General features: G+C 35.3%; 1 protein-coding gene across 2 annotated transcripts in view; it reads right to left on the bottom strand.

Moving 5' to 3' along the window:
• Nucleotides 1-13,193: 13,193 nt before the first annotated feature.
• The window catches only part of DARS1 (aspartyl-tRNA synthetase 1), a 57,875-nt gene continuing 47,480 nt past the window's right edge, over nt 13,194-23,588 (bottom strand). For both annotated transcript variants that reach the window (XM_036123362.2, XM_036123363.2), the window contains exons 11-16: nt 20,748-20,894; nt 19,457-19,499; nt 18,049-18,129; nt 16,611-16,722; nt 16,339-16,410; nt 13,194-13,859 (exon numbers count right to left, since the gene is read on the bottom strand). In XM_036123362.2, coding sequence (XP_035979255.2) covers nt 13,768-13,859; nt 16,339-16,410; nt 16,611-16,722; nt 18,049-18,129; nt 19,457-19,499; nt 20,748-20,894 — 547 coding nt within the window. In that variant the 3' untranslated portion in view covers nt 13,194-13,767. The remainder of the gene's footprint in view (nt 13,860-16,338; nt 16,411-16,610; nt 16,723-18,048; nt 18,130-19,456; nt 19,500-20,747; nt 20,895-23,588) is intronic.

A 23,588-nucleotide genomic window follows, 5' to 3' on the forward strand; every position in this document is an offset into this window, starting at 1 on the left:
GCTTCTACCTTATGATAAAAATTTAATGGGTGAGGAGTTCCTTCTTATAGATGAGCAAGGAAAGTGGTTTCTTGAGATGGAACCTATGTCTGGTGAAGATGCTGTGAAGGTTGTTTAAATGACAACAAAGGATTTAGAATATCACATTAATTTAGTTGATCAAGCAGTGGCAGGGTTTGAGAGGATTGACTCCAATTCTGAAAGAAGTTCAATTGTGGGTAAAATGCTATCAAACAGTGTGATATGCTACAGAGAAATTGTTCATGAAGGAGTCAATTGATGCAGCAAGCTTCGTTATGGTTTTATTTTAGGAAATTGCCACAGCCACCCCAACCTGTAGCAACCACCACCGTGATCAGTCAGGAGCTGTCAACATTGAGACAAGACCCTCTACCAGCAAACAGATTATGACTGGCTGAAGATGGTTAGCATTCTTTAACAATAAAGTCCTTTTGTTTATTTTTATTTTTTAAAAATATTTATTTATTTATTTTAAAGAGAGAGAGAGAGAGCAAGCAGGGAGGGGCAGAGGGAGAGAGAAACTTTAGCAGACTCCTTGCTGAATTCGAAGCCTGATGCAGGACTTGATGTTGCAATGCCGAGATCATGACCTGAGCTGAAACCGAGTTGGACACTTAACCAACTGTGCCACCCAGGGCCCTAGCACAATGTACTTTTAAATTAAGGGATGCATATTGGTTTTTTTTTTGACATATTGCATACTTAACAGACTACAGTATAGTGTAAACATAACTTTTATATGCACTGAGAAACCAAAAAATCTCATTTGACTTGTTTTATTGAGATATTCACTTTATTGGGGTGGTCTGGAATTGATTTGCAGTATCTCCAAGGTATGCCTGTAGTTAATTTGAAAATGATTTCTGTAAAGATTTGACTAAATTAGAAAAATGGATGAACTATTTTGAAGCTGAAATAATCCATCAGTATATGTCATCTACTTATTTTTTAAAAGCACATATGAGGGGTGCCTGGGTGGCTCAGTTGGTTAAGCATCTGCCTTTGGCTCAGGTCATGATCCCAGGGTCCTGGGATCGAGTCCCGCATTGGGCTCCCTGCTCAGCGGGAAGCCTGTTTCTCCTTTTCCCTTTGCCACCCCCCCCCGCCCCCGTCCACTTGTGCTCTCTGACTCCCTCTTTTTCTGGCAAATAAATAAATAAAATCTTAAAAAAAAAAAAAAGCACATAGGAAAAAAAGCATAGGGTTAAAAATGACATTGCTGTTTATATCCTTTCAGACCTCTCTGAGTACACACACATATTTGGATATGTACATATCATTTTCCGTAAACAGTGTGACACGGTATCTAGGTTGGGTCCCGGTGGAAAACACATGGCACACTCAGGAGTGATATGCTTGAAGACAGTTTTGTGAAGTGCTCATAAACAAAGGTTTGGGAAGCTTTAAAGAAAACAGAAAGGGATGGTGATGTACTCTAGAACTAGTAACTATAGGAAGCTATTACCACCTCTAGACCTGAAGGGGCAAAGAGAGAGAGTAGTTAACTGGAACCTGAGAAGAAGCTGTGGCTATATGGAGGGAGTTGTGACCTTCTGCTCAGTGCAGGCTGTGGTCTTCAGGAGAGGACAGCAGAAATGGCCAAAATATGGCTCAGCAGAGAAGGAAAATAAATATCCTGACCTTTCTCTTCTCCTTTCATTTGATCTCGTGTTGGTGCTTTCCAAAGACCAAATCCAATCAGAAGCCATTGAGAAGGGTACTTGGTTGATGCAGTCTATAGGGGGCCTCCTAGGGCACACATCAGAGTGGAAAAGGGCAGAGAGTGGGGAGAAGGGGGGAAATAAAGAATGTCTAGCTCACAGACAGAGCTTTCAATAACAATAACTATACATATATGTAGTCCTAGCTTTGCATGGTTCTGATATATACAACTCTCAGTTACCACTGTTTTGTTAAATTACACCAGTCTTCTAACAACATGGTTCAAATTCCAGTTATCATGGTATATTACAATTGCAAAAATACAAACTTCACGGCTAACTCTCCAGTCCACAAATCGTTCTGCAAATAACAGATGTTCATCATGTTTAGGGATCAATCATGTCACCTCTTTCAAAATCTGTCAGTGATTGGTCACTGCACATGTTGTTAGTTTATACAGACAGCAAAATGTGTAGTTGCGTTGCCTCCTTGTCTCCCACTAATGAACCTATGTGACATTTTATAAAAGCAGATAATTGAAAGAGGGAACTGGCTAACAAAGATGAAAGTAACACAAAGAGGGATGCCTGGGTGGCTCAGTTGGTTAAGCGTCCCCCTTCAGCTCAGCTCATAATCCCAGGGTCCTGGGATCGAGTCCCACATCGGGCTCCTTGCTCAGCAGGGAGCCTGCTTCTCCCTCTGCCTGACGCTCCCCCTGCTTGTGCTCACTTGCGTGCTCTCTCTCTGACAAATAAATAAATAAATAAATAAATAAATAAATAAATAAATAAAATCTTAAAAAAAAAAGTAACACAAAGAAAAACAGAATTCCATAAGTGAAATCTGAATAGAATGTACATGGAGTCAGAAATAGTAGCTGACCATGGAGACATGGTCCTATTTGAGAAACTCCAGATATGCAGCCAGAGGAACTTAGTAAAGATGAACTTATTGACATGAACAAGGAAAGTAGTTGTGATTGAAAGGATGAAGATATCTCAGAGGAAGTGACAACAGCAAAATATTTCACATTAAAGGAACTCTTGCAGATATTTCATGACACTGCAAGTACAAAGGATAAAGTGTGGGAGGCTATCTGAACTCAGGAAGTAGTATGGTAATTCACCAAGGTATAGGAGAGTCACTCCATACTGAAAGTTTTATGACTAGAAGAGCAGTACTGTTCAAATTACTCTTGCTAAGTTTTCTTACAAAGGAATAAAACAATTGAATTCTTAATCTTGTAATGTTTTAAATCATAATGTACTAAATATTAGTTTTCCTATTTTTTGTTTGACAAATTTTAAAAGTCATAGAATAATCCTATTCTCCTCCCCTCCTTTTTTAACATTGTTTTGCAATTTAGTTTGTATGGTGATTTTTAGGGTCCTACACAACTGTGCAAAGCAAGGATTGCCTGTATTGTGTTTTCCAATGACTGATTAACATTCTATAACATGCACAAAAGCATTATTTAGTGGAAATTTGGGTTTTTTGCATTTTTTCTACTGGTATAAACAATGCTGCAATAAATATCCTTAAAACATCTTATTTTGTGCACCTGAATTCTTAGGACAAATTCTAACAATGACGGGTCAGAGGCTATGCACCTTCACATTTTGATATGTGCTGCTAAACTGCCTTCCTGACAGGCTGGCTGGTGCCAGTTTACACTTCACCAACAGTGCCTCCAAGTTTCCAATTCTCCGTCCATGTCTTATCATCATTGCCAGTTTGATATCTCAGTGTTTCAATTTGATTGCCAGAGAAGTTGAAAATCTTGAAGAGATAAGGTTTTAAGAAGTTACTTGGAGGGGCGCCTGGGTGGCTCAGTTGGTTAAGCGACTGCCTTCAGCTCAGGTCATGATCCCGGAGTCCCGGGATCGAGTCCCTCATCGGGCTCCCAGCTCAGTGGGGAGCCTGCTTCTCCCTCTGACCCTCTCCCCTCTCATGCTGTTTCTCTCTCGCTCGCTCTCTAATGAATAAATAAATAAAATCTTCAAAAAAAAAAAAAAAGTTACTTGGAAAGAGAGTTCCCTAAAGATTACTCATGTTGTAAGTAGACAGAGCGTTTACTTGCTCTAGCGACATAATGACGTCTTGATCTATTAAAAACAAGGGAAGCCACCAGTCCATCTCTCTGAGCAGCAATTAAGAGTCTGGTGTTTCGTTTTAATTAAGCAAAACAAACAATGATTTGAAGAAAGAGTGTACAGAAAAGTGGTAAGACTTTACAAACTGGTGGCTACCACTCTACCAGATGGCTTGTTTTTAAAGGCCTCTGGGTCACACTTTGGTCTTTCAACTAAATATATACACACAGGGTCAGATTTAAATGAACATAATATACTGTCAGATGTGAATGTAAAAATAAACTCCTGTGTAAAAACATTTTATCCTGGGCTTATTATTAAGTTTCATCCCTGAACTACCAAAATTAACCAATTTATAAGTAGTATCAGGCACAAGCCATGTATTCGTTTTGCTATGAATATGGGGCTATAAAAAGTTTAAGATGCGGTCTCTGCCCTCATCATTAACAATACCTGTTCAAGGAATATATTTTATATGCATAGAACTACAAAGGAGCTTTTACCTGTGTCTCTCACTTAGTCCCCACAATCCTGCAAGGTAGGAATTAACTACTATGCAGATGAGGAGATCTGAGACTCAATTACACACCTATTTCCTGTCAGGACTGAACTCAAAGTTTTCTAATTCCCCATTGCTATACCAAATTGTTTAAAAAATCCAGTTGAAGAAACAACCGGAATGAAGAGTAACAAGAATTTTAGACAAAAATTAGGTATAAAACCATGTGGTCTCAATAGTAAGGTGGTATAGTTTTCTATGGGTTGAATAGCCTAGGGTGTAGTCGATTGGATAGATCAATATTTAGAAGATCCTGAGCAACCTTGGGAGCAAAAGAGCCATTCTTCTAAGTGTGTGGGATCTTGAGAGACAGATGCAGGTATGGGAAAGGAAGGGTTGAAGGAGCTTTGCCAGGGTCCTATGAGATAAAAGGAAAACATTTTATGGCTGAGCAAAGGGAAGGAATGACAGATGCAGCTTCTCTGAAGAAGGGTCAGAACATCAAGGGGCAGGTGGTGTGGGCTCTGCTGTACTGGTGAAGTAACGTATCATACAGTTGAACAAAGGGCTACTCTGGTGAGTTCACCATAGTCCTTTGTGTTGGTGTTGACATTTGGAACAAAGTGGCAAAATAAAAATGTTTCTATTGGACTTTTGAGAAACTGAAGTCACCAGATAACAAATACAACTCAAAATCTAGAGAAATCCTCAAATGCCAGCAGGGTGAATTAAAACAGAAATTAGGGGAATGTTGTATTTTCTCTACAACTAGTGCCAAAGCCGGTATCACTGAGTCTGTAACTGCAGCCTTAAAAAAAAAAAAAAAAAAAAAAAAAAAAGACCAGGCTGACACATGCAAGAGAGTATTTTAATGGTCTAAATATTTCCAGATATGTCAATTATATCTCAATAAAGCTGGAAGAATAAAGAACCCCTTCCCCGTTAAAAACCACCTTCCAGAGCTTGCAGGAGGCTGTTTGCTGAAAAATATATTCTTATATGATCCATCTGTATAGTAATGTACTAAAAAGAAACATTTACTTCAAGGAAAAAAAATTTAGAAGTCTTGAACTCATGTTTCAGCCTGAGTTAACAAAGTTTTACTTCATAAAGTGCTGTTAACTATAAATAAGTTACAGAGAAAAAAGAAATCTGAAATACAGGAAGTTATTCAGTCCAAGAGATGGTCCATGGCAAAAACCTCAAAACAAATTTGACTCTACCCTAGAACCCTTTGTCTCTCCATGCAACAGCCAAAGAGAGAACTTACTGTGGAGCCTGCTACGCTCAGCCACTACAAAAGCCAACTGGGCAACAATTCAATATGAAAACTACTGTGCTAGGAGATAGCATTTACTCATTGTTCAGATATTATTTTCTTCTTTCATGTTATAATCATCCTCCTCAAGATGGTCCATAGGGTTTACATGTGATAACTCCTTCTATGTGAACACATGTCAAGAACAAAACCAAAATAAAATCAGCCAAAAATATTTTGTAGGACAGTATGATAAAGCATTTATTGAAAGCATAAATGATGGCATAACTCCCAGCAAAGAATATATGAACAAAAATAGGCATAAATGAGGTAAGAACTAATTAGAAATTTTAGAAATGAAAAATATAGCCACTGGAAAAAAATCAATAAATGGGGTTTAGACTAGACATATTTGAAGAGTAATTAAATAAATTAGAAGATAGCACTGAGGAACTCAATCAGAACATAGAACAGAGACAAAGATGAAAAATATGAGAATAGGGGTGGCTGGGTGGCTCAGTCGTTGGGCGTCTGCCTTTGGCTCAGGTCATGATCCCAGGGTCCTGGGATCGAGCCTCGCGTTGGGCTCCCTGCTCAGCGGGAGGCCTGCTTCTCCCTCTCCCACTCCCCCTGCTTGTGTTCCTTCTCTTGCTTTGTATCTCTCTGTCAAATAAATAAATAAAATCTTAAAAAAAAAAAAAAAGAAAAATATGAGAATAGTTAGAGACCTAATAGAATATTCAGAGGCCCAAGCTTAGCCAACTGGAGTTAAAAAAAAAATGGAGCAAATGGTAAAGAGCAATATTGAAGAGATACTTGCTGAGAAGTTTTCATAATTGAAAAATAGATGTGGGTCTTAGACAAAAAGCACATTCATTACTAAGCAAGATGAATAACTGTTGAACAGATCACAAATATCAAAGATATCTTTGATATCTTTGATATTTGTGTAGAATATCAGAGATAAAGAGGCAACTTAAAAGCTTCCAAGGAAAGAGGCCAGATGATCTACAAAGAAAAACAATTATACTGACAGCAAACTGTTCATAGACAACAAGAGAACTGAATGGTATAGTATTTTAAAGTGCTAAGGGAAAAATAACTGCCAACGTAGAATTTTATACTGCGCCAAACTATCACTCAAGAGGACAGCACATTTTAGCGTTTATAATCAACAGGCTCTAACTTAAAGATATACTAAAGGAAAGAATACTAAATAATACTAAATACTAAAGAAGAAGTGAACCCAGATGAAATGTACAGATATAAAAAATGGCACAAAACTTGATAAAAATAAAAGTCAGTATATTAACTACAGACTATAAAAAAAAGAAAACTGTAACTTAGCAAACTAGGGGAAAAAAACCTTACAGAAAGCAGAAGGAAGGAAAATGATACAAGAGCAAAATTAATGAACAACAACAACAAAACAAACACAGAGGATCGATAGGATCAAAAGCTCAAGATATTAGGTGAAGTAATTTAAAAAAATAGAGAAATGCCTAATAAGACCTTAATGATTAAAGAGAAAAAAAGTACAAGAAGATGAAGTTAAAAAATTTTAAAACCCTAAGAGAATACTGGGAACCTTATCCCATTAAATAGAAAACTTTCTATCTCAAACAAAACTTTTCTTTCCTTTCCTTTTTTTAAAGATTTTACTTATGTATTTGCTTATTTATTTAGACAGAGTATGAGCAGGGGGAGGGACAGAAGGAGAGGGAAAGAGAGAATCTCAAGCAGACTCCACACTGAATGCAGAGCCTGACTGGGAGCTCGATCTCACGACCCTGAGATCATGACCTGAGCCAAAATCAAGAGTCAGACGCTTAACCGGCTAAGCCACCCAGGCACCCCTCAAACAAACCTTTTCAAAAATCAGAGGCTGATATGCCATAGATATCCAAACTGGAGAAAAAATATAAAAAAGAAAACAATGGCTATAAACAGAGACATAAAATCCTTAAATAAAAAATTAGTAACTATAAGTGGACTATAGAAGTTAAGAATGTACATTATAGTCTCTAGAGCAACCACTAAAAAACAATACAAAGAAGTTCAATTAAAATACTAATAGGAAAGTGAAATACTAAAAAAAAAATATTTAAAGTCATTACAAAAAAGACAAGAAAGGAAAAACAGGAACAAAAAACAGAGGAAGCAAGTAGAAAACATTAAATGGTAGATACAAATCTAACCATATAAACAACTACATTAAATCTTTTGGGATAAACTTTCCAATTAACATGTAGAGATTGTCAGAATGTATAAATAAGACCCAACTATATGCTGTCTGTAAGAAACTCACTAAACACAAATACAGGTGGGCTGAAGGTAAATGATGAAAAAAGATATGTGCAAACAATAAGCACAAGATGTTAATAGCAATATTAAGATCAGATAAAACAGATTTTAAGAGGGAGCATTACCAGAGTTATAAAGGGACATTTCATCAGATAAAAGGGTCAATTAATCAGGAATATGTAAAAATCATAATATGTATTGCATGCCTAATAACATATACAAAGAGCTTCTCAATACTCGAATCAAAATTTTATGGAATTAAATAGACAATTCCAAAATCATCTGTTCAATTTCTGCGACTGATAGAACTAGACAAAAAACCCAGCAAAGATGGAAGTTCTGAACAACACTATCAATACTATTTCTATCAGTATACCCAACAAGGGCAGACTATACAACCTTTCCAGAAGCACACGGTTAGATTTACAGAGATGTGATGAACTAGTACACGGAACACCAAAAACTACTAAATGCGATGATATTTCATATTCTTGGATTGGAAGACTCAAACTATTAAGATAGCAATTCTCCTCAAATTGATCTATAGAATTAATAAAATCCAAGTCAAAATCCTAGCAGACTTTTTTGAAATTGACATGATGATACAAAAATTTAAATGAAAAGTCACAGGACTTAGAATAGTTAAAATAAACCTGAAAAAGAGGAGGAACAAGACTGGAGGACTTAAACTCCCTGATTCAAGATTTACTTAAAACTGCAAAAATCAAGGTATTGTAGTATTGATGCAAGAATAGACAATATGGGGCGCCTGGGTGGCTCAGTTGGTTAAGCGACTGCCTTCGGCTCAGGTCATGATCCTGGAGTCCCGGGATCGAGTCCCTCATCGGGGGGTCCCTGCTCAGCAGGGAGTCTGCTTCTCCCTCTGACCCTCCCCCCTCTCATGTGCTTTCTCTCTCTCTCACTCTCTCTCTCTCTCAAATAAATAAAATCTTAAAAAAAAAGAACAGACAATATGGATCAATGGAATAGAACAGAGTTTAGAAATAGACCCATACCTATAGGGTCAACTCTTTTCTACAAAGGTGCTAAGGTAATTCTACAGGGAAAGGATAGTCTTTTCAACAAATGGTGCTGAATCAACTAAATATCAGTATGAGGGGGTCGGGGTGGGGGAAGAACCTTGACCCTTACAAATACCATATACAAAAATTAACTCAAAATGGATCATAGACCTAAATATAAGAGCTCAAATTACTGAAATTATAGAAAAAAATATAAAACACTTGTGACACTGGCTGAGGCAGAGATTTCTTAAACAGATCATAAGCACAGCCATAAAATTTAAAACTTTTGCTCTTTGAAAGGCAGTTAAGAAAAAAAAAAAAGGCAAGCCACAGACTGGAAGAAACAAGTTGCCAAACATACATCTGTCAGAGTCCTCATATTCAGAATATATAGAGTTCTTATAACTCAAGTAGAAGACAATCAACCCAATAAAAGAAATGGGCAAAAGATATAAAGACACTTCCACAAAGATACAGATATAGCCAATAAGCATATGAAAAGATGCTTAACATCATTAATCAGTAGGGAAATGCAAATTAGAGCCACAATGAGATACTACTATACAATCACTACAACAGCTAAAATTAAAAAGCCTGACATTTCTAAGTGTTGGTGATGATGTGGAGCAGCTTAAATTTTCATTCCCTGCTAGTAGAAATGCACAATGGCACAGCTACTTTGGAAAACAGATTGGCAGTATCTTACAAAGTTAAACATAGACTTCTCATATTACTCAGAAATTTCACTCCTCAGTATCTACCTAATAGAAATGAGAATATGTCTACACAGACTTCCAATGTTCACAGAGGCATTATTTATTATAGATTAAAATCTGGACATACTTATATGTCCATCAACTGAATGGGTAAGTAAATTATGGCATATCTATTCTATACACTCATCAATAAAAAGAAACATACTGGGGCACCTGGGTGACTCAGTCAGTTGAGCATCCGATTCTTGATTTCGGCTCAGATCATGATACCGGATCAGGTCATGATCTCAGGGTTGTGTGACTGAGCCCAAGTGGGGCTCCACACTGGGTGTGGAGCCTACTTAAGATTCTCTCCCTCTCCCCCTTTCCCTTCCTTCCCCTCTCCCTCTCTAAAAAAAAAAAAATATATATATATATATATATATAATATATATATATTATACATATATACTATTAATACATGCAACATGGATGAACCTCAAAAGCATAATGAATGCTTAAAGAAATCAAGCACAAAAGACTATTATATTGTTCCATTTATATGGAACTCTAGAAAAGGCAAAACAATTGTAATTAAAATAGATCTTTAGTTGCCAGAGGTGGAGACTGACTAAAAAGATGTACTACAGAACTTGCTGGGGCAATGAAAATGTTCTGCAGTTTGATTATGGTACAGGTTACTTCACTGTATAAAATTACCAAAATTAATCAAAATGACACACTTAAGGTAAGTGAATTTTGTTGTATATATTAGCAAGTTGAATTCAGTAGTACATACATACATACATAGTAGTACATACATACATTACAAAGTAATATGTAGTGATCAAATACTATTTGTTCCAGAAAAATACTAGGAATTTCTATTACTGTAATCTACCATATTCAAAACTAAAAGAAAAAAAAATTGGGCGCCTGGGTGGCTCAGTTGGTTAACCGTCTGCCTTCGGCTCAGGTCATGATCCCAGGGTCCTGGGATCGAGCCCCGCATCGGGCTCCCTGCTCTGCGGGAAGCCTGCTTCTCGATCTTCCTTTCCCTCTGCCCCTCTCCCCCCACTCATATTTTCTATCTCAAATAAATAAAAATTAAAAAAAAAGAAAAAAATTGCAGCAAATACAGAAAAAGTATTTGACAAATTCAACAGTCATTCGTAACAGAAACTCGTAACAAATGGAATCTTCATTAACCTGACAAAAGCATCTGTTAAAAATCTACAGAAAATATCACACTTAATCTTGAGACTTTACAAGTATATAAATAACAACCAAGAAAAGCATGGCCCCATCACTGCTTTTATTCAACCTTCTACTTGAGGGCTCAACTAATGAAATAAGTAAGTATGATATAAGAATTAGAAGAAATAAAACTGCTTATCTGCCAGATATTACTCTAGATGACAGGCACTGTTCTAATGGTTTCACGCTTTTTAAACCCCACAATAGTCCCATGAGATAGGATTATGCAAATGAGGAAAGTTAAGGATAAGCCAATTACCCAAGGTTATACAGCTAGCGAACAGCAAAATCAGGATGTGAGTCCAGGCAGTACAGCCACAGAATACATACCTTTTACTCCTGTGCTACCCTTCTTCACATCTGTCTACGTTGAAAATACAAGACACTCAATACAAACTATAAAACTAAAAGTTCAAGTATGTTGCTGCGCACACACAAAAACATAAAAACTGGTAACTGATAGTGTTCTTATGCCTCAGTAACAGACAACTTAAAAATGTTGGAAAAAAGATCCCATTTCCAATAGAAAATAGTAAGGTACTCTAGCATAAACTAAAAATTAAAGAACAATTTTCAAGGATAGTCAAGAGTACCAATATATTTTATAATTAAAAAAATACCAAAATGAAGGGATATACAATGTTCATTCACTGGAATACTAAAGAGAAGAAAATTCCAAGTCTTTCAGATTAGTCTACAGATTTACGGTAATTCCAATCAAAATCCCAGAATATATCAAATAAATCTGCACAAATAAATACTAGGTAATGTTAATAGAAAGATAAGTATTTAGGTAAAATATAACATGAAAAAGAATTAAAAAACACTGCATTCGGGGGTGCCTGGGTGGCTCAGTCGTTAAGCATCTGCCTTCGGCTCAGGTCATGATCCCAGGGTCCTGGGATCGAGCCCCGCATCAGGCTCCCTGCTCGGTGGGAAGCCTGCTTATCTCTCTCCCGCTCCCCCTGCTTGTGTTCCCTCTCTCACTGTGTCTCTCTGTTAAATAAATAAAATCTTTAAAAAAAAAAAAAAAAAGAATGCTAGCAGATGGCCCAGGGTGATCATGAAAGACATTTAAAAAACAAAAACAAAAACAGAAAAACACTGCATTCATATAACAGTCACCACTAGGGTAGGAAAGAATAGGATCAGAGTGGGTACACATGACACCTTAACGGTTTCCATGTCTTTTCCCCTAAAAAATGAAAATAAAATATTTGAAAGCAAATATGACCATGTTAAGATTTGATAAAGCTGGGTGGCAAGTACATGGATGACCTTTTTATCATGATCTAATCTGGTTGGCATGTTTGGAATACTTCATAATAAAAAAATTAGATAAAAAAGATCATTTATCAGGGGCACCTGGGTGGCTCAGTTGGTTAAGTGTCTGCCTTCAGCTCAGGTCATGATCCCAGAGTCCTGGGATGGAGTCCCACATTGGGCTCCCTGCTCGGCAGGAAGCCTGCTTCTCCTTCTCCCTCTGCCCCCCCCCCCCCAGCCCACTTGTGCTCTCTGGCTTTCTCTGTCAAATAAATAAGTAAAATCTTAAAAAAATATCATATCATTCTAATACTTTACATTTAACAATTTACATTATTTTGAAAGAAGCTATGATTCTATGAATTTGAGAATAGCTTTAGGCTATTTTATTTTAGGGCCTGGGAATTAATACACAAAAAGATGGTTAGTAGTCCATTTATTCTAGGTGTAGCTTAAATTTATTAAATAGTTTTAGAGTGCCTACTATACTCAAGATAGTCTGTAGGATATGAAGGAAAGATATAAAAATTTAGTCTCTACTTTCACAGAAGCTTATAATCTAGGTGGTGAAATAAATTAACTTTCCAAAGTAACAGGCAGATGTTTATGGTCCGGGGTAATGTCCTACCTTTCAGACCTCCCTGTTTTTCTGTGTTATTTTTTCTTTTCCTGTAGGAAAATATCGGTTTTGTTTCTGCCCATTACATGTGGTTCACTGTAAAATTAACATTAGCATCAACCATCTAGAGGGAAGGTGTTCCTAACTGTAATTGTTACACAAAAGTTTCTTTTTGGTAGGGAAAATGAGAGTGCATTTTAGTGACATTCACTAAATATTAGTACCAGTTAAGAATAAAAAAAAATTCTGTAGTATTTTTAACCTATATGAAATAAACTACTAAGCAACCCAAGCTTTCAGCTTTAAGAATTCTATCCTCTTATACCCAATCTGAACTTATATCTTGATATGAATATATGTTATGAATATATCAGCTTTCATTTGTTTTTAGGTATTTACATAAACTAATTGTGTACTTTTTCTTTTCCCAAATTATAAATGCCAAGAACCAGTTACAAAATCAGACTGCCATGAAGTTACACAAAGACAACTATGACTAGCTTTAAAATTTTATTGAAATTCAGGTTAGAATTCAACAATTTAATACAGCATTATATTGATTATCTTCTAACCAGTATTCTCACCTGCTTTACATGATTTCTGGGCACAACTTTAAAGAATTGATACTTTCTGCCTAATTTTCCATGATATGCCAATTATACATTCATTAAAATCTCAGATACTGCCCTAAAATTGTCCTTATTTCAATGTCAGAATTTAAAAAAATAAGCTCAAATATTGAAAATTTAAGACATTAATATCATAGCTACTATAGTATAGAAAAGAAAAAAAACCTTACACAATCTGAACTGTTTAAAATTAACATTTATTGTACTAATGCAATATGAATTTTTAACATAACCAATTTTTCATTAAAATGTTCAACCATTTCCTACTGAAGCATGTCCAAAGTTATAAAAATCTTCTCTTTTAAAGTAACCTATAGTGAATTAATCCAAAGTAACTGTGGCATTTTAGAGAAGACATTTACTCCATTGCATATTTTAAGTAACTAAGGATAGCCTGATCAATAGCACGTTACTGGAAAGAATAAAGAAAGCATAGCTTTCTTTAAGGAGTGAGTCGTTTGGGATCACGGGGAAACATTGAGGTCTGACGAACATTGTGCAATCCCAAAAAAAGCATCGTCACTCGTTCCAACCCTGGGGAAAACAAAATAATCATTAATTCCTTTTCTGAAAACCTTTCAGGGTCTTACTTACTGAAACTACCAACACAGTATCACTGATCAAAAAAATACTTCTATTATTTTGAGTTTATTTAAAATGAATTATTTTGGAACACCTGGGTGGCTTAATCAGTTAGTTGAGCATCTGATTCTTGATTTCTGTTCACGTCATGATCTCAGGGTTGTAGGATCCAGCCCTGTGTCGGGCTCTGCACTGTGCAGGGAGCCTGCTTAGGATTCTCTCTTCCTCTCCCTTTGCACCCCCCCCGCCCGCCCTTGTGCACCTATTATTCTCGCTACAAAATAAAATATAATAAAATGGACTGTTTTGGGTCTGACTCAGGAATAGAAAAAAAGAAATGATGCTGTATGTGGGAAGGACTAAATCAGATATCCTTAAGTTCTCTGGATTCTGTGAACTACAAAAATCTTGTAAATGTCCAAAACTTACAATTTAAATAAACACAGAAAAGCCATTTTATAAGTCTATATGTGGGGCGTCTGGGTGGCTCAGTAGGTTAAGTGTCCGACTTTTGATGTTAGCTCAGGTCGTGATCTCAGGGTGTGAGATCAAACCCCACATTGGGCTCAGGCGCTAGGCATGGAGCCTGCTTAAGATTCTCTCTTTCCCTCTCTCCCTCCCCTCAAGCTCTCTCTTAAGAAAAAAAAAAAAAATACACACACACACACACACACACACACACACACACACATATATGTGCCTACATGTTTGCCTATATGTTTTCAAATGGGACCAGAATCTTAATTATGTAGTCCAGGCCATCAATATAAGATGAGAGCCATAAACTTGTTCAAGGAAGTTTATTAATGGAAATACCAGAAATTTATTGTAATTCAATAGATAAGTAACATGGTGGTTCTTAGTATAAAAGACTCTAGGATACATTACTGTAAATGTTCCAAGTGCAGAAGAGACTGATTTTGACATGTGACTTAAATATTGTATTACTGGCAAGAATTAAGACCATGTATCACCTAAGAAACAGAGCAGAACTAGCAAATGAAACTTCATGTGTGCAATTTATCTATTTTACCCAAGTTGTATAAGACATGTATTACAGAAAAAAGGCAAGGTCAAAGAATATTTTTATATAGTAATGACTTTTAATTTTAAAGGAATGTATTTAACACTAAAACAAATAAATATAAGAGCATTAACATTGTTATTGCTATTCCTTACCAAAAAAATCTGCAAATATTTGAACCTTGTATTACAGTAATCTAATACTAATCTTAAAATAAAAACACCATATCCCATCTTCCCTTCAATCATTAATTACCAAAAAATGAGTAGTATTTGATAACCATTCAAATGGTCTTCACAAGTATGATTAAAATTTACACTGTGTAACAAAAATTTTCAAAATATACAAAATGCACATTACTGAATATTTTAAGAGAAAATAGTTGTCACTCTCCCATTAAAAATTAAACTATATATCCAACGTAGCACTGGTATCAATAACAAAAGGCTGGTATCAATCCACATGTCCATCAGTAAGAAGCTGGTTAACAAGATTATGGTGTACCCTTTCAATGGACTGATTCTATGTAGTATTAAAAATATCTTTTTAAAAGTATATTTTTGCATATGCAAAGATTATTTTTGCAAAGGTATAAAGAAAACTAGAAACAATAGTTTCCTGTAGGGAGGTGAATACACACTCTTCTATACCCTTTTAATTTGGTAAATTTTAAAGTATATTACCTATTCACCAACCCCCCCAAAACAAACAACAAAAATTTTAATAAAACTATAAATTCAGAATTCTTTTAAGAGTCTCTGATATGGACATCCAAAATTGAGCTAAACATTTATCCTTTTATTTATTTATTTTAAAAAGATTTCTTTATTTTTTTAAGTAGTCTCTACACCCATTATGGGGCTCGAACTCACAAGCCTGAGATTAAGAGCTGCATGCTGCACTAACTGAGCCAGCCAGGCACTCCTTACCCTTTTTAAATCAGAGTGGTATCTTACATATACTCTAGAAGTGGTCCTAAAAGTCAATGAAATGTTACATTACAACAAAAAATTTCGCAGCAATCTGAGCTAACTTGAGGGAGAGCTTTAATTTGGGCTAATCAGAATGAACTCATGGATGCAGAGAGAAAATAGGATACTCAATTTATAAGATGTTTTGCTTCTAAACTCTTCAGAGAAAAAGATGGCTAGAAATGTATTACAATATTTTAGAATACACAAATTAGCTGTTCATTTTGTTCCCTTGAAATCAAATTTTTCATTTAGTCACAACTCAACTTAAAAATTTGTTATAATACTTAGCACGCATGGACTTATTTGTAAGCAACAGCAATATACAAAATTTAGTTTTTGGAGTCCAGTGCTGAAGAAATTAGAACTGAATGAACACTCTGCCAAATGAAATCTGGGTTGGAAATATATAGTCATAATATTAAAATAATATTACCAATGCCTCCGCCAGCATGAGGAGGGGCTCCAAAGCGGAAGGAATCAATGTATGCCTTAATTTTCTCCAAATCTAAAAAAAAGACAAAAACAAACTCAAAAACCAAACATAATGTATCATCTTACTTAGTAACTTAAAAAAAGGTACAAAAGCAATTATCGTTCAATAAAAATTAAAACAAATGATGATGTTTCTAAGAAGTCTTTAAAAGGTTTAAAATGTATTGCTTTCACAATATATATTACTCTCCCAAATATATTTAAGTTGCTTACCAATTCCATGATGTAAGGCTCGCTCTGTTAGCAGCTGAGGATCATGTATTCTTTGAGCTCCTGATAGTATTTCTTCTCCTCTCATGAACATATCATAAGAGTTGGACTGTTTCTTCAGGGAAAAGCAAACACAAGAAAAGACCACTCTTCAAGTTACTGTCATTCTATTTCCATTACTCACATGAGGAATAAAAAAAAAATCTCTTTTGCACGAAGAACAAGTCCATTTTTCCCTACAATTAATGATGCAATCTCCTCCAATGAACACAATTGTTTCTCTAAAACAAGGTTAAACTAGTGAGAGCTCAATAATAACTTCTTCCTTCCCTCTATCAGATTTTATGATCCCCTTCTCCTACACCTTCCAATAACAAATTAGAGTGCCATATCTAACTTTAAGAAGTAGTGCTGATTCTCATTTCACTTTATTTTTTATTTTTTTAAGATTTTATTTATTTGACAGAGAGATAGAGAGCGAGCACAAGTAGGCAGAGCGGCAGGCAGAGGGAGAGGGAGAAGCAGACTCCCCGCTGAGCAGGGGCCCAATCCCAGTACCCCGGGATTATGATCTGAGCTGAAGGCAGCCGTTTAACTGACTGAGCCACCCAGGAGCCCCTCTCATTTCACTTTATCATCTGAAATGTTTTTAGGTGTGATATGATTTGGGGTCATTCTTGGAACTTCAAATTATCAACAGGTGTTAGTCTTTTTAATTAAAAAAAAATTTTTTTTTATTTTAACAAAAGTAAATGGAACATCAATTTGCCATAGCTTCACCTATTCCCATATCAGGTTTTAAGTTATTTTCCCTGTCTTTGGACAAACCAATGGTTCTCAAAGTGTGATTCCTGGATCTCAAAGTATGATTCCCGGATCTCAAAGTATGATTCCTGGTAGCCTCAGTATTACCCAGAACTCGTTAGAAATACAAATTATCAAGCTCTCCCAAGACCAGCTAATCAGGAAGTCTGGTGATGGGGCCCGGTCATCTGTGTTTTAAAAAGCCCCCCAAGTGATTCTGACGCACACTGAAGTTTGGGAACCACTGCAATGGAAAAACAGTAAAAGGCCACAAAACACAAATTAGATGAACTCCCAGGACAAACTGTTGTTCTTAGTTCAAAGTCAATGATAATATGATGTGTTAAAGTCTGCAAGTCTAATGATACTATTTACTATTTAAATGGCATCTCTTCCTCATAAATCTTTAAAAAAATGACCCTTGAAAATGATTTTTAATGCAGGTTTTGGGACTAATTTTTTAGAATTCTCACATTTCATGGTATTCTTTTGACTTAAGAATTGATAGAAACTAGTAGTAATATGTATAACAATGGCCCATTAAAATTGCAAATTACTAAGGAAAACCATTATTCCCATGGTCACAATAAAGTTTTCCTTCTCACCAAAACAAATTACTTAAAATAAAATTACTTACAGGATTTCTTGGGTCAGGCATGGTATAGAAAGGTCTTACAGCCAATGGATATTTATCAAGAATATAAAAGTCTGTATCATACTATAAAAAGAATGATTAAAATTAATTTTAAAAAATTTTAACAAAAGTAAAAAGAAGGCTAACATTTTGATAATTGTCCTTTTAAAAGTAAGTTTTGTTCTTCAAAATTACTATAATTACATTGTATATACAATAAGTATTCTGTTTCTTTCAATTAACATTTGTATCCTCTAGTATTTTGCCATCATGTTAAAAATTTCTCCAATACTTAAATTGTGGGAGCTATTGACTATTCTATCATAGTTCAAATATTCGTTTTCTTTTTTTTTTTTTGGACTTGTAATCTCTTTCCAATTTCTTCCCCATTGAAAACTATGCTGTGATAAACTTCTTTGAATTTCATTCTTTTCTTTGCTAATCTAATTCATTTACTCTTTCAGATGCAATTTGTTAACTTCCTGTTAAATTATCCTAAATCTCTTTGGGTTTTACAAAAACTACATTAAATCTATAAATTACTTTAGGAAAAATTGACATCTTTTACAATATTCATCTTCAAAAAAACCTTGATTATTTTCCCAATTTAAATTTTTGTGCGAACATCTAAAAGGAATTTGGTAGTTTTCTTCATATGAAAACTATAATTGAACTAAATAAGTAACATTAACATGAAATTATGACATTTTTGTTACAAAAAATAGTTACTACATGACCTAGATTTAATTAAAAAGAAACCAATCACATTTCAACTCTTTTGACATTAAACATTTTTGCTAAAACTCAAGCGTAGAGGGAATGTCAACAGAGCTGACAAACTGGAATCTGCTCTGCTGAAACAGCATTTTGAAGCTATAAACTCAACACAGCAGTTTCAGAAATAGGTTAGCTCCCCAGTCAATTTTGAGTGCAGCCAGCAGGAGGAGCTCAACGACTGTTTTCATTTATACACAATTCTCTTAATTTCTTGGCTTCTTTGGAGTTTTAGAAAATGAGATAGGAAAGCAGCTTTCACAAAAGAGGCCGAAAAGAACCTCATTCACCTTCAAGTCCCATGAGTCATCAGGGGTACTCAGGGAAGACCATTTCTAAAGAATTTCAAATCATCTTGAGATTGTTTCTAATCTAACAGTCTGATACAGATACCACTTTTAGAGGGACCTCAGTACAACTTAGTACAAAAATCAGATACTGAGCTAATCAAACTGAGCAAAGCCTATCTGAATATTTTTTATTTTTCCAAGAATTAAAAAAAAAAATTGTTCCTTGTGGTTTTTTATTTGTTCTGGGATCTTACCATTCTGGAAAACTGTTCCCCCTCAACTATTCTTTAGTACCAGAATATGTTTCAGATTTAGAAAAAGAAATCCAGCATGCACAAGAGTCCTACCTTTTCCTTTACCAAACGACCCAAGAGTTTTTCATTTGGTGTACTGAAAAACAAAAACAAAAACCCCCATGAAATTAGGTGTTTGAAGATCAAATAGCAACTTAAAGAGTAAGGCCCCTCTTCTATTTGAGGTTCTCAAAGGATAAAAAATGTGGTCAAAATACATAGTTGTCTATCCTGCTCCTTTTTTAAAAGGCAAGTACAGTCACAACATTTAGTAGGTGCTGCTCAAAAATATTTAAATAAAACAATAAACAGATATAGCAATTCACAGATTCAGAAATAACATGGATGAAATAATTTCCTACAATTATATATAATTAAAGTTCACTATAGCAACATAGGCTATTCTTGCCATTAAGTGGTTCTACTTCAAGATGCTCTCTCCTTTTGTTACTCTTTATCAAAGGTTTATAAAACAAAAATCGGTATTTCCAAGTCTTTAAAATGTAATCGTGTTTCTATAGCTAAGAGGCTGTTATTTTAGCTTCTATCCTAGGTAAGAACAACTGACAAAATACTCAAGAAAATATTGCTCAGCTTAAAATAATCATAGAATTTATAGTTTGCCTTAAAAATGTAATCTAGCAATGAAGGAGATGCTTAAAACCATAAACGTATATTTCTGTTAAACAAAAATAAAGGGTTTTGAGCAAAATATGCTTAAAAAAGCCCCAAAAAAGACAATAACCATTCCTTTCATTCCTATATCCATACGAATTATTGTGAGGGCTTAAATATTTTAACTTAAGAACCCTTGAGAAAAATGTACTAAGTACTGTAGACAATAATTTCTTTATTAAACTACATAATTTATTCAAATTATAAGTTATATGATCTGAATTTAGATAACATAATACTATATAACAAAGAACAGATATTTTTATAACTTTTGGAGATATTAATTTTATGCCCTAGTCCGGTGTGGGGATGGATTAAGACTGCTGTCTACCCTCTCTAACACCACTGATTTAGAGAGGTAACATATTAGATGATAAAAAGATCACAGGCCAAAGTCCCTATATATTCTTTAAAGTGTTACAAATATGGGGGTGTGGTAGGGTAAAAAATGGTGTTTATAAACAAAACTATCAAAGCTCAGGCAAACCACATTAAACATAATATTTTATTTCAGATCACACATTAAACAAAACAGCATCATACTATATATATACCAAAGTTAATAAAACTGAAGTTTATCAGCTGGGTGGAAAAAATCATCATTCATTAATATATGCATTCTTTCATATCTTAAACCTAATTACTAAAGTTTAAAAAATCAGAGTCAAACCTCAGATCTTCTTCATCTCCCATTTCGATTCCAGCTTCCCTAAGCATAGCCAATGCTTCACAATACTCGAGTCTTAAAGTTGGCTCCAAAAATTTGAATGGCTCACACGGGAATTGTTTATTCACTGTCTGAATTTCAGTTTGAAACCTATTTGTACAAGATAGAGTTAATAAAAAAAAAAAAAAAAATGTGTCGTGTTCTCCCCACAAGAGGTCACTGTAGCAATACATAACACATTTTTTAAGAAAGATTTTACTAATATAAGTGAGATAATGAGTAGATAGCTTTATTCTTCTACAACTTGATACATTTTTTTTTTTTTAAACAAAGAAACAACATTTTTAACATTTCACAGGAGTCACTGTATGTGCGATGATGAGGAAAGGGCAATCTGAGTAGGTTCAGGGGTAGTAGCAGCTCCATGGTCAGCGAAGTGCCTTTTCCAGCTGAGCCACTCAGCCCCACCCCCACAGACCCTCCTAGCTGTCTGGGAAACCCATTCCCTAATGGCTGGCTGACATGAACCCAAGAGTCTACTCTACATACTATTAGTTCTATGTGTTCCACTGATAACAATTTTGAAATTCAGAGGTAACTCAAAAGTAAATGCTTTTATTTTATTTAATTAATTTATTTTTTAGAGGGGGGAAGGGAGGGGCAGAGGGAAAGGGAGAAAGACAATTTTAAGCAGGCTCCATGCTCAGCACTGGGCCCGACGCAGGGCTCCATCTCACAACCCTGAGATCATGACCTGACCCAAAATCAAGAGTTGGGCGCTTAACCAACTGAGCCACCCAGGAGCCCCTAAAAGGAAATGCTTTTAGAGAAAGTTGTTTTGTGTAAAATCAGCCTCAATACAAAAATTGGAGACTTGCAGTCTCTTTTTTTTATTTTATTTTATTATGTTATGTTAATTACCATACGTTACATCATTAGTTTTTGATGTAGTGTTCCATGATTCATTGTTTGTGTATAACACCCAGTGCTCCATTCAGTCCGTGCCCTCTTTAATACCCATCACCAGGCTAACCCAACCCCCCACCCCCCTCCCCTCTAGAACCCTCAGTTTGTTTCTCAGAGTCCATAGTCTCTCATGGTTTGTCTCCCCCTCTGATTCCCCCCCCTTCATTTTTCCCTTCCTGCTATCTTCTTTTTTTAACATATATTATTTGTTTCAGAGGTGCAGGTTTGTGATTCATCAGTCTTAAACAATTCACAGCGCTCACCATAGCACATACCCTCCCCAATGTCTATCACCCAGCCACTCCATCCCTCCCACCTCCCACCACTCCAGCAACCCTCAGTTTGTTTCCTGAGATTAAGAATTCCTCATATCAGTGAGATCATATGATACATGTCTTTCTCTGATTGACTTATTTTGCTCAGCATAATACCCTCCAGTTCCATCCACATTGTTGCAAATGGCAAGATTTCATTCCTTTTGATGGCTGTATACTATTCCTGTGTGTGTGTGTGTGTGTGTGTGTGTGTGTGTGTACACACACACACACACACACACATCTTCTTTATCCATTCATCTGTCGATGGACATCTTGGCTCTTTCCATAGTTTGGCTATTGTGGACATTGCTGCTATAAACATCAGGGTGCACGTACCCCTTTGGATCCCTACATTTGTATCTTTGGGGTAAATACCCAGTAGTGCAACTGTAGTAGTAGAAACAGCTAAGAAAAAATATCTGGTAGGTACTGAGTACCTAACTATGTCACATAAAATCATTCTTTGAATCAGTGTATGCACCAGGAAAAAGTGTTACCAAGAAATTATTTACATTAAAGATGAAATTTAAATACTCAAAATATTTAACACCTTTCTTAGTCTCCTCTTGTTTTGTCACCACAGTGGCATTAAAGGATTAAAAACTTTATACCTCGTATCAGCTAACACTGTTAGTAACGTAAAATACCCATTTTATGAGGCATTAGAAAGAACTGACTTTTTAATCCTTTAACAACACTTGTTATCCGCAAGGTAGACCAAATTAATGAATATTTGTCTTATCTTCCCCCATTCCCATTATACGGTAAGTCTGTGAGTGCAATCTCCCATTTTAATAACCACTATAGTACAGTGTCTAGCCTTTAAACAGCGGGCACAAATGTTTACTGTATTGAATTGTGGAAGATCATATTTTAGTAAGATTTAAAAAGTATATTTTTGCCACTTATGGATGAAATGATAGCTGGGATTTGCTTCAAAATAATAGGGGATGGGAGAAATGGGTAAACAAAACTGGCCATGGGTTAACAATGGCTGAAATTGGGTGATGAGTACATGGGGGTTCATTAGGCTAGTCTCTATTTTGTATGTGTCTTGAAATTTTACATAATTGACAGAATTGAAAAAGTATGTTTATATTCCATGAAAACACTAGAAATTAAAACATTATCATTTCCTGATTAGTCTTAAAGACTTTCATGGGAGCAATAAAGCTTAGCCATTGATTTATTCAAATCTTGATGTAAGAAGGGTTAAGAAGATCCCAATAATTGATTTCTAAATTCTTTCTTTGCTTTGGATATTAACCCAATCATGTCTATCAATATTTTAAAATACATTTGCCTATTATTCTTCTATGAGAGATAAGTACTAAGGATAAACATGAGAGGTATATGACACTAGCCAGGTAACACAACTTACAACTGACAGAGAAACTCAGAATTCCTAAATGACTTACAGAATATAAAAATAAGGCTTTTATTTCTAGGTTGCCACCTTAAATCTACTTGAAAAAGTCCAGTGATGATGGTGTCTGAATCTCTAATTTGTAAACAGAGATTTGATTAATCCCAAGGGCCCGATTAATGCTCGATCTATTAT

This window comes from Halichoerus grypus, chromosome 4 (genome assembly GCF_964656455.1).
Source record: "Halichoerus grypus chromosome 4, mHalGry1.hap1.1, whole genome shotgun sequence".
NCBI classification, from domain to species: Eukaryota; Metazoa; Chordata; class Mammalia; order Carnivora; family Phocidae; genus Halichoerus; species Halichoerus grypus.